General features: G+C 40.8%; 1 protein-coding gene across 5 annotated transcripts in view; it reads left to right on the top strand.

Moving 5' to 3' along the window:
* Nucleotides 1–12,705, top strand: part of kcnq5a (potassium voltage-gated channel, KQT-like subfamily, member 5a) — a 160,645-nt gene that overhangs the window by 125,317 nt on the left and 22,623 nt on the right. For 2 of the 5 annotated variants that reach the window (XM_078160662.1, XM_033613299.2), the window contains exons 9-10: nucleotides 3,372–3,398; nucleotides 8,561–8,614. The exons of 1 other annotated variant lie outside the window; for it this stretch is intronic. In XM_078160662.1, coding sequence (XP_078016788.1) covers nucleotides 3,372–3,398; nucleotides 8,561–8,614 — 81 coding nt within the window. The remainder of the gene's footprint in view (nucleotides 1–3,371; nucleotides 3,399–8,560; nucleotides 8,615–12,705) is intronic. 2 more of the 5 variants (XM_033613298.2, XM_033613300.2) reach the window with 1 other exon arrangement.

Here is a 12,705-nt window from a genome sequence, read left to right as displayed (position 1 = left end):
TGTTGAAAATGCCACACATGTCAGTAAAGTTCTTACAAACAGATGTGCAGACCAAGGCCAATTCAACAGTAGTGTTTTTTCACTTCACTTTTGGCAGTTTAAGTTTAGTAGTTCAGTAACAATTGTGTTGCCCAACCCATATGTCAGAAAAAAAATGTTGGCATTGTACGTTTCTACAAACCCCAGGTACATTGCATCTTTATGTTTGTTAACATGTGGTTAGGTTTAGGCACAAAAACCACTGAGTTATGGTTCAGAAAAGATCATGTTTTGGCCTAAAATATCCACTATCACAAGAGGAAATGCAGCGATTGCTCGGTAGAAAACAACCGCTTTTTGTAGTAGTATCCTTGGTGGAAAAACAGTGACGGGTCAGGAAAAAACACCCATGTATAAAGCCCAAAAAGCTGCAGGAAAAACAACAACAGGTTGTTGAAACACAGTTGTTTTTGTTATTTGTTGGCGCTGAACAGTAGTCTGCAGCTTGGCAGGCACCTCACCAAGGTGTCACGCCATCCACCAACTACTAAACCTCCAGATGATGCGATACGATATGTGATATGTTACAGTATATGATACAATACGATGTGATATGATATGATAGACGAAATGATACGATATGATGTGATATGATATGATAGACAAAATTTTATGATATACGATACAATATACGATACAATACAATGTGATATGATACAATAGGCGATATGATATGATGTGATATGATACAATAGACAAAATTATACGATATACAATACAATATATGATATGATACAATATACAATACAATACGATATGATACGATATGATACAATATACGATATAATATGATGTGATATTATACGATAGACAAAATTATACGATATACAATACAATATACGATACAGTACGATGTGATGTGATATGATACAATAGACGATATGATATGATACGATAGACAAAATTATACAATACAATATACGATATGATACAATATACGATACAATACGATGTGATATGATACAATGATGATATAATACAATATACAATATGATACATTATACGATATGATATGATGTGATATGATACAATAGACGATATGATACATTATACGATATAATATGATGTGATATGATACGGCAGACAAAATTATACAATACAATATATGATATGATATGATACAATATACGATACAATACGATGTGATGTGATATAATACAATGACAATATAATACAATATACAATATGATACATTATACGATATGATACGATGTGATATGATACAATATACGATACAATATACAATATACAATACAATACGATGTGATATGATACAATAGACGATATGATACAATGTACGATATATTATGGTGTGGTACGATTAGATTGATATATTCAATATGATACGATATATAATACAATACAGTGTACTTCTGGTGACTGGGCTGGTGTTACTCTACATTTTTGGAGAGTGAACAATTAGGCAAATTACCATTCCTGCTTTCACACACCACATACAGTACAGGCCAAAAGTTTGGACACACCTTCTCATTCAATGCGTTTTCTTTATTTTCATGACTATTTACATTGTAGATTCTCACTGAAGGCATCAAAACTATGAATGAACACATGTGGAGTTATGTACTTAACCAAAAAAAGGTGAAATAACTGAAAACATGTTTTATATTCTAGTTTCTTCAAAATAGCCACCCTTTGCTCTGATTACTGCTTTGCACACTCTTGGCATTCTCTCCATGAGCTTCAAGAGGTAGTCACCTGAAATGGTTTTCCAACAGTCTTGAAGGAGTTCCCAGAGGTGTTTAGCACTTGTTAGCCCCTTTGCCTTCACTCTGCGGTCCAGCTCACCCCAAACCATCTCGATTGGGTTCAGGTCCGGTGACTGTGGAGGCCAGGTCATCTGCCGCAGCACTCCATCACTCTCCTTCTTGGTCAAATAGCCCTTACACAGCCTGGAGGTGTGTTTGGGGTCATTGTCCTGTTGAAAAATAAATGATCGTCCAACTAAACGCAAACCGGATGGGATGGCATGTCGCTGCAGGATGCTGTGGTAGCCATGCTGGTTCAGTGTGCCTTCAATTTTGAATAAATCCCCAACAGTGTCACCAGCAAAACACCCCCACACCATCACACCTCCTCCTCCATGCTTCACAGTGGGAACCAGGCATGTGGAATCCATCCGTTCACCTTTTCTGCGTCTCACAAAGACACAGCGGTTGGAACCAAAGATCTCAAATTTGGACTCATCAGACCAAAGCACAGATTTCCACTGGTCTAATGTCCATTCCTTGTGTTTCTTGGCCCAAACAAATCTCTTCTGCTTGTTGCCTCTCCTTAGCAGTGGTTTCCTAGCAGCTATTTGACCATGAAGGCCTGATTGGCGCAGTCTCCTCTTAACAGTTGTTCTAGAGATGGGTCTGCTGCTAGAACTCTGTGTGGCATTCATCTGGTCTCTGATCTGAGCTGCTGTTAACTTGCGATTTCTGAGGCTGGTGACTCGGATGAACTTATCCTCAGAAGCAGAGGTGACTTTTGGTCTTCCTTTCCTGGGTCGGTCCTCATGTGTGCCAGTTTCGTTGTAGCGCTTGATGGTTTTTGCGACTCCACTTGGGGACACATTTAAAGTTTTCGCAATTTTCCGGACTGACTGACCTTCATTTCTTAAAGTAATGATGGCCACTCGTTTTTCTTTAGTTAGCTGATTGGTTCTTGCCATAATATGAATTTTAACAGTTGTCCAATAGGGCTGTCGGCTGTGTATTAACCTGACTTCTGCACAACACAACTGATGGTCCCAACCCCATTGATAAAGCAAGAAATTCCACTAATTAACCCTGATAAGGCACACCTGTGAAGTGGAAACCATTTCAGGTGACTACCTCTTGAAGCTCATGGAGAGAATGCCAAGAGTGTGCAAAGCAGTAATCAGAGCAAAGGGTGGCTATTTTGAAGAAACTAGAATATAAAACATGTTTTCAGTTATTTCACCTTTTTTTGTTAAGTACATAACTCCACGTGTTCATTCATAGTTTTGATGCCTTCAGTGAGAATCTACAATGTAAATAGTCATGAAAATAAAGAAAACGCATTGAATGAGAAGGTGTGTCCAAACTTTTGGCCTGTACTGTATACCTTTTTGATATTCGTGTCTATCATTCAGCTAGCACTCAGCCGTACTGTGCATGGCCATAGCTTGCATGTGCTTGTAAATAATTAACCCCATTGAATTAAAGTTTCTTTCTTTTTGTTTCCTTTTTGGCTGGATGCCTCCCATATCCATTAGTGGAAAAATCTGTATCGTGCTATTTTTAATCTGCTGGAATACTGATTTCTTTCCCTTTGTCTCCTCCTTTTTATCCCACTAACCCTTGAAGGAAAGAGCAGGGCGAGACTACTTACAGGTTTGTATGACTCTCAGCTCACTCCTCCAAAGACACAAACACAAACACTCAACATGTGATGTAATAATAATTCAATAATATGCCTAATGTGTTTTTCATTGCTGTGATATCTGCTGTAATCTGGTTTGTGGGCTTGTTTCGTCTATTTTTTTGGTTCATTCATCAGATTTCCAGATTGGGTCCCTCAGGTCTCTTCGCCAATAAATGATGAACTGATTGCTTAGTGACATTTACCCGGTAATAGTGAATGGGTAGTGGATTAATTGAAGATTGTGTCCGCCATCAAAGGGTTGTGACATAGTGATTTGGTGCTTGGTTTATTGATTTATTGATTGAGTGAATGACTGAACCCTTATTTTGCCCTTTAGAACAAATTCACCCTGACTGGAGAAAATCCAGGCAGTTATTTTGACTTATGCTGATGTTGTTGTAGTTTTTAACCAGTATGACCTGGACCTGCAGTACTATGGTATAGAATATAAAGGGACTAGCATATGCATAGTGGAAAGTTAAGACATAGTTTGTACCTTTTAAAGTGGGGTTGTATAAGGTACTTATCCATAGTCAGTGTATTACATACAGTAGATGTCTGTTGGCAGGCCCCCAGTTTGGAGAAGCAGACAGGAGTACAGACACAGACGCTCAGCAATGAACTGCTGTGGACTTAGGCAGCAGCAAAACATATTTTAACCACCTAAAAAATTCAACATTGCTTTAACTGTATGATATATTTAGAATATAGTGATGGGGATTGTGATTCCAGAGGATCTTAAGGATCTATGTAAAATAAATTATAATAATAAAATGGTTAAGATGGACAAAATTTTATAACCATGGGGAGAGAAAACTCTAACACTTTTTGGAAAGATTTCTCAGGTAAATTCTCTTGTCGTGTCACAATTAAGTTATCTTTTTATGTCACTTCATATTTTGAATATTTTTAATGCTTTACCATCAGCCAGAGATTTCTGATTCAGAAATGAAGCTGTTATATCCTCCTGAGACCCTGTGTCCTCATACGTGGACATCACATTTTGGGTTTACTTGACCTTATACTTCATTCTACTTAAAGGGAAATTTCAGTTTATTTCAACCTGTCTCCTATCGTCCTAAATTTGTTTCAAGTGACTAGTGACATAAAAATAATAGTTAGCATGTTAGCCGTTAGCCTAGCACATAGTAGCATCAGACCTGTTAAAATGTAAGTGAACGGGCGACCTTCAAGTGCAAAGTTAGTCCACAAAGACCGCCTCATATCGTTAGAATAAATGTCAGAGAACATATAGAAAACGATATGTAAACGTGTTGTCTTACCTTACCGGCGTGGTGCCATGTTTGTTTACCATCTAGCTCTGCTTTCCAAAGTGTGGCCGAAATATATCTCGCGAGCTCTAGATAAAGCCCAGCTGGATACTACTCCAGGTGGAGGTGTCTCGTCCTCGGTCACATCCAGACCTTGAAAATAAGGCTGCAACCGGTCCCATTCCTTGCAACAGAGGCATTCCTCTTCTGTGGGCACAGCATTCACAGGTACACCACCAATCTCCAGAGCTACGCAGCCTTGCAGCAGCCATTCCTCCTCTCTCGTCCTCTAACGTTACCTGTTGCGCCTCTCTCTCTCTCTCTCCTCCTCCGTTCTTCAATTTCACAAAGCTCTTCGTCAGCATATTCTGGCTCAAATAAATAAGGGCGGCCATCAAACTCTGCAAAATCAAATTCTCCTCCACAAAGTCGAAGTCTGGCAAAAAGTCAGCCATTATTCTATAAATCTTTCATAAAATAAATGAATGAACTTTTCAGGCTACTGTCCGGTTCTGCCTTCCAGCTGTTGCTGCTTGATCTCGCGATATTTCGGCTGCGCTTTGGAAAGCAGAGCAAGATGGTAAACAAACATGGCACCACACCGGTAAGGTAAGACAACACGTTTACATGTCGTTTTCTATATGTTCTCTGACATTTATCCTAACGATATGAGGCGGTCTTTGTGGAGAAAAAGCTTGTTTAGTGGACTAACTTTGCACTTGAAGGGATGCCCGTTCACTTACGTTTTAACAGGTCTGACACTACGGCTGTATCTAGGCTAACGGCTAACATGCTAACTATTATTTTTATGTCACTAGTCACTTGAAACAAATTTAGGACGATAGGAGACGGGTTGAAATAAACCGAAATTTCCGTTTAACTCAGACCTATTGTCCTCGTTCGTGGACACTTTTTGTGCCATCTAGTGGTAGTAAGAGCACAATACACTAACCCATGTAAAAACAAGATGGCAGCCATTTCTGCCAAGTCAGTCCCGACACATCTCACATTTAATGGTTGCATCTTGTTAATTTATGATTTGTAATGTTTGACCAATTTTAGCAACAGTAACTCGTTTTAGGACACTGGGACTTAATTGTTGTCTCATTTGAGGACATTTGGACTTAAATATCGTTGACAATGTTGAGTTTTTAATACTTATTGGGTCGTACTGATCCCAAATAGCTAGGAGAAATTAAAAATGCATTACAAACAAAAGTTCGAGTTTCAGGAGGATATCTGTCTCTTCAAAGCCAGACTCCACTGAGAAAACACTAATTTAACATCACTGAACACAGGAGCTGCTGGTCTACTGCTGCCTCGATCAGTCACATTGTTTGTGTTATTTTGTGTGTTATTGTTGTGTTTAAAAAAGGTTAGTTGGATTCATTGAAGTCACACAATAACGCACAAACTAACCAATCGAGGCAAAGAGGGGGTCAGCAACTCTTGTGTTCAGCGAGGTAAAATTACTCTTTTTGTCAATGGAGTCTGGTGAGAGAATAGATGGGGAACTGAAGCTGTAAACAGCCTGTCCAATTAAATGGTAAAGCAATCAAATTTAAATTGATGTTTTTTTAGGTGGCTAAAATGCATTTTGCTGCTGCCCCCTGTCTGCAGCAGTACATTGCTTATAGCTTCTGTGACAGGACTCCTGCCTGCTTCCCCAAACTGGAGGCACGCCAACTGACATCTCCTGCATGTAACACACACTGCCTATTGATTATTGGCCCGTACAACTCCACTTAAAAGAATCCGAACTACCCCTTTTAAGCAAAAACAAGTTGACGTGTTCTGATAAAACAAATCCAGAAGTGTCAGATCAACATTTATTAACCATTTGAGTGACACAGTATCTACACTCTTTCAGGCGCTCTCTGGAAACATAGTTATTGATTTGTGTTGAATTGAAAAACAGAAAGCCCAGGAAGAGATGCAGTGATAGAGACACATGTTTTTACATCAGACACAGGTAGACTGAAGCTACACAGCAAATACAGTACCATAAGAGTTACAGTAGCTCATGCGAAGGTACAATTGCCGCCTTTCCTCTGCTTTCTTTGTTTTATAGTCCTATCTCACTTTTCCAACTGTTTCTATACATCTCCATCGCTGTCCTTATCTCTGCTCCTCATTTCACTACTGTTTCGCTCTCTGCACTTGACTCTCAGGCAGGGAACGTGATGGGCTCCTCTGGCTTTGTTGAGTGTACGAGTGTGTGTGCGCACACGCCTTCAAAGACAGGAGTCTGTACCATGTCTGTACCATGACGCACTTTTTCCATTGGGATGGTATTTATATAACTCATCAAACACAGTCTAGGAGAGACAGAGCGAAGTCGAAAAAAAGGGGGGGAGGAGGAGAGGAGGGGGGAGATAGGGGATTTCAGAGAGGGGAAAAAGACAGAGAGAGATTTGTGAGTTTAATTATGCTAGTATAGTTTTTACAGTGCAGCGCTTCTTTGGCAACATTTGGGAGCCTTATATTGAGCCAGCAGCTTCTTAGGCATTTAAACTGAAGACAGCGCCACACACACACACACACACACACACATACATATAAAGAAAATGAGTTTATACTCTCAGTCAAACACACAAACAAATGTGCTTCTCATCCTCAAACACAACAACATTTAATTAGGCTTTGTTGCATCCATAGCAACATTCATCCCCCAGAAATCCCTCGGTTTAAAGGGCTGCGTTTAATTACGCTTTCCTTTCTTGGAAACTTTTGTTACAATGAGCCCAATTTGCACTTGTGAAATCATAATTATGAACCCTTTTATGACGCTATTTCTTTTCTGTAACGTCTCCTCCGCGGAGAGAACACACAGCACTGTGTTATTAGTGGTTTTACAGACTGTCGGCTGCTCGGCGGCGGTAGGTGCCGTGGTAAACGGCTGGTGGTTTTCGTTTAAGCAGACTTGTAAACACCAGCAGTAGTAAACATTCGGCGCACCACAAAGTGCTAGCAGTGGACATCATGCTGAGCACATGAGTGCTGGGTATTGGCAGAGAGAGGCAACATGAAATAAAGGCTAATGGGGCTTTAATCTGGAGTTTATGTGTGTAGGCAGGTGTGTTTGTGCATGTGTGCCTCCTCGTACGGTCCATTCAAGTGATTCAGACCTTTTCTTTAAAGTGTATCTCTGACTATTTTCAACCTGGACATGATTTCTCATCATGTGTGTTCAAACCTGCTTTTCTCGCCCCCCTTATGGGAAAATAAAAAAAAGGTTTATTCCAGACTATGCTGCACTTGTGTGTGTTTGTAAAAGAGCTGTTTAGAAGACAGCACTGTTCAAATAACAGCATTCACACCAAACTAAGCAAACCAGACACTCTGGCAAAAGCACCGAACTTCTTTGAAACAACAAATTGAATGTGAGCGCAGCCTGATTTTTAGAGGCTATTTTAACACAACACTGCTGGCACACAGGCAGCCGTCACAGAACAATCATTGTGTTGACTTTGAAGGTGATTTCGAGAGCCAAACCCAGGAAAGTCGATGTGAGGAGTTTCTCACTGAAGCATCTGGTGAGAGTTTGGTCGGATTGGTCGAGAAAAACAGAGTCCAGGTTGTTAATGTTGAGAGTTGTGCTTTAAAACCAGCTCTAGCTTTCACTACTATGATGTGTGCCATGAAATCACATCAAAATGAGGGACCTCAGGTGGGTTTGCCTTCCTCTGCCTCTCTGTTTACCCACTCCCATCCTTTCCTGGTGTATGTCCTCTGCCCTCTCTCTGTGTATTTGCTTTACATTGATATTGACAGCAGAGAATTTCTCTTCTTCTTCCTCTTCTAATCTCCTTCCTCCTTTATCTGTCCATTCCCTCCTCCATCTCCCTCCTTCGCTCTAGTAAGGGTCTAAGTAATGGGAGGCTCTTCAGAAGGTACACTCGGAAGTATAGGAGGTACCTGCAGTACTACCCAGCATCCTCTCTGTCCTGCCCTTAGCTCAGTAACCTGTGGGAATGACTGACTAATAGCATGGAGGTGAAACTTACATCTTAGCTCCCTCCTCGATCCCTTTTATCCAACGAAGGACTGAGGCGACCAATGCTGCCTGCTGCCTGTCGAATGCAAACAAGTCTTTGTTACCATGTGTCAAATTAAAGGGGAATTCCACCCAAACTAATCTTTACACTGCAAGAGTAGACAGGGTTTTAAATGTAAGGTGTAAGTTTTTGACATAAAGGAAAAGTGCACCAGATTTTACTGCCTAACAAACTGCATGTAGAGCTCTTAACACCCTGAAAACTCTGCATCATGGGATGTTGCTTGCCATGATTCTTCATAATTTCTAATTTAAAATCCCTATGCAAAAGAAAATGTGAGTCAGTTTTCTCAATAAGGTAAAACTCAGAGTAATAAGTTGAACAAAACAATTCCCCTTTACTTTATATATTTTTTAAAACTGCTCAGAGTCCAGCCACATGAATATCTTTTGATTAACTCATATTCTTTAATTTTTAAATGTTACAGTCCCATTAGTTGAAAAGATAAAATGGTTTTGTGACAATGTAACAAAAAGGAATGGAAATAAAATGAGTAATTCATGGGGCTGGACCCAGTTCACCTTAATGTTCAACTGAAACCACATATCCGCTCTGTAAATCACTCGTCCGGTGCTGAAACCAGTTTCACATAGTTTATTTTCAAAGGACTACCATTCCTGTATCCGTCTGGAGATCTTATTTCGATACAGCCAATAAAATCTTACGTGACGCAGTAATATCAGCGTTCTGTCACAGGCAGAGCAGACGTCACACTGAACCCGAGAGCAGTCTGCTACACAACACAAGGACAACAACCCACATTAGCTTTCCTGCTGAAGTCTCATTTGTATCTAACACAGAAACATGCATCTTATCCAGCACAGTAGTTTGCTGAAAAAACAACCAAGCAAACATTCACCGGGGAAAAGTGTGCTAATTGCTTGCCTAGTTTTTAGGCGAGATAGCTAATAAACTGCTCAGCTGCAGCACTTTATCCCCCTGACACCCTGTGTCCTCGTATGAGGACATTGCATTTTGGTTTTACTTGACTTTATACTTCATTCTGCTTAGCTTAGACCTGTTGTCCTTGTGCGTGGACACTCCTTTGTGCCATCTGGTGGTAGTAAGAGCACAATACACTAATCCATGTAGAAACAAGATGGCAGCCATCTCTGCCAAGTCAGTCTGCAGCCAATCTGGAAATCCATCAGTTCAAAAAACAAAAACAAAAATTTTTTTTTTTTCTTCCTTTACCTCTGGAGGCACTGCCTGTAGTTTTTCGACTAACGGAAGTGCAGGGGCCTCGGGGATCGCTCAACCCCTTCACTTCTGGGGGTGCCCCCAGGGAATCGCGTCGTTGTTTACAAATACTTCCAGGTAGAAAACCAGCAGAGTTTTGATGTGTGTATATATATATATATATATATATCACATTTTTCATCTCACTATATCACCATTTAGACTAATCTGATGTTTGTAAAGTCTATAAACACAATGATTGAACAAACATTACTATTTCTGTGTGCACGTTTTGTAATTAATAACATGGTTATCGTAGATTAGCTGGGCTAACCGTTAGCTGTTAGCCCCATTAGCAGTGTCTGTAGCAACTCAGTAACTTAATAAACGGTCTCATCTCGTCTCGTCGTCCTCCGCTTATCCGGGTCCGGGTCGTGGGGGCAGCAGCCTCAGCAAAGAAGCCCAGACAGTCCTCTCCCCAGCCACCTCCGTCAGCTCTTCCGAGGGAACCCCGAGGCGCTCCCAGGCCAGCCGGGCGATGTAATCCCTCCAGCGTGTCCTGGGTCGGCCCCGAGGTCTCCTCCCAGTTGGACATGCCCGGAATACCTCCCAATAAACGGTCCGTGAATAAAATATTTTTGCCAGCGGATATCTTAGTTACAACATGATTGAGCTAGCAAAGCAGTTTTGTGTTGCTATGTGTGGTATTTATTCAGTTTTGGGAAATCACGATGTCTAGAAAGCATCAGTGGCTGCAGCTGACAGGGACAGCTAACAGCAGCAAAGCTAACATCAGGACGTCATCTGTTAAAAGTCTCCCGTTGTCAGATACGACATGAAATTGCTCCGGTTAGCTCAATCATGTTGTAACTAAGACATCCACTGGGAAAACTATTTTTTTCACGTTGACGAGACGGCGTTTTGGGTGGAGCGGTTGCCATGGACGCGGAGCTTGCTGTTTCTGTAGGTACACATTTCCTGGGGACACCTGCAAGTCTCGGCCATGCCCCCTCCATTGTGATTGGCTAAATGCAGCATTGTTCAAACTCAAAGCCGCACCCCCCTCTGTAGTCGTCTTTCGCACAGGGCCGCCGACAGATTCTACAATGTAAATTGCCGAATCTGTCTTGAGAGATTAGTCTGCAGCTGATCCAGACACAAAAGAGGACAAGGTCCGAAACCTGATCACATTTAATGATTGAAACTTCTTTTTTTATGATTAATAATGTTTGTAGTTTGATATGGCAACAAAGTTGACCAAGTTTAGCAACAGTGAAGAGCTAAGACACTGTTAATTAGGAAGTACTCGTTGTTGACAATGTTTCTTTTTTTTAATACTTATCACATCCTACTGATCCTAAATAGCTAGAAGAAATTAAAAATGCAAACCAAACAAAAATTGGGGTCTCAGGAGGTCAAACAGCACCAGGGCAGTACTCCAGTTTTGCTGCTTGCAGCTTTTTCGAGAACCTCTCATCCAAACAATGGCACACTCGACACTGTGCTTCCTATGGCCCTCAGCAGTACACATGCCATGACATAGTTATAGTTGTATCCCCCAGCAATGCTAGAGCATGTGCGTCATTTAGGTGCAAAAGCTCACGTAAGAATCACTTATGCACATATTTATATTTGGTAAAGACGTCTATGTTGAGGACGTATCATATAGGTTCTGATTATATTTATGTTTACAGTTTCTGTGTATTTTGAGTACTGTATATAAGTGGACTATACTAAGGCTATGTTTAGATTGACTTTATTTCTGCGTTAGATTACAGGCATAAGTTATTTACGCGAGGTATGCTGCAACAAGGCAGTGGGCATGACAGAAGGAGATTGTGCGTGAAGATGCCATGAAGTCTGTGCTGGTTTGGATTGTAATACGTTTTTGACCGTGTTATGCAGTGTTTAAGTGTATAATAAGGAAGAAGACACGAGTCAAAACGGAGACACCTCACAGACTAGGTGGCCTAGGAACTTTAGTATGTTGGCACAGCCACTACAGCTCCCACGAACATTTTGTGGCCTTCAGAAGAGTCAAAGCCCGGCTATTTTGGAGAACAAAAACATTCATTGCGAAAGCTACATTGCTGATGCTTAAAATTTTGAATATGTCTCTGGTCTCCCTGGTCTTTATTTCTTCATCTGCTCTTGAATATACAGTAGTGAGTGATGGAGAGCACTGTACTTGTGGTGGTATTAACACTCCACTTATAAATATGTCCTGTAGATCTCAAGAACTGGCACTCAACACTACACTTCCTTTAGTCCACAGCAATGCAGCCACAGAGTATGAATTCAATTGGATGTTGAGAAACTCGAAGGACACACACGCCTTCATTTTTATTTAGATATTAATGTACCTGCAAATATCACGTCCATCCCGTTAGATGCTGTTGTGGTCAACAACACGCCGCCTGACCACTGTCATCTCTCGTTCCCTGCCTGAGCCTAGCCTGCAACGTCTGTCAATCAAACAGACACCAACACGCCCCTCCAGCCAACTGAGACTAAAAGGATCATTTCTGATATTTCCTCAAAGACCTTTTATTCCTCCTTTTGATATTAAAGACAGATTAATAATTCATTTAAAAACATGTGTTTTGACGACAAAAAGGGATAACTAAATGTGATTTCAGTTGGACCTTAAATATGCCCCTTAAATATGTGATAATTGTGCACATTTCAGTGTACGGCTATAGGTATTGCAGCTTTTCCTTATTTTACTGCATGCCTCCTGCATCACTGCTGCACTTCTCTTTACAGTC

Source organism: Epinephelus lanceolatus, chromosome 17, assembly GCF_041903045.1.
Source record: "Epinephelus lanceolatus isolate andai-2023 chromosome 17, ASM4190304v1, whole genome shotgun sequence".
NCBI classification, from domain to species: Eukaryota; Metazoa; Chordata; class Actinopteri; order Perciformes; family Serranidae; genus Epinephelus; species Epinephelus lanceolatus.
The sequence above is the reverse complement of the archived record's forward strand: the minus strand, read 5'-3'. Positions and strand labels throughout refer to the sequence as shown.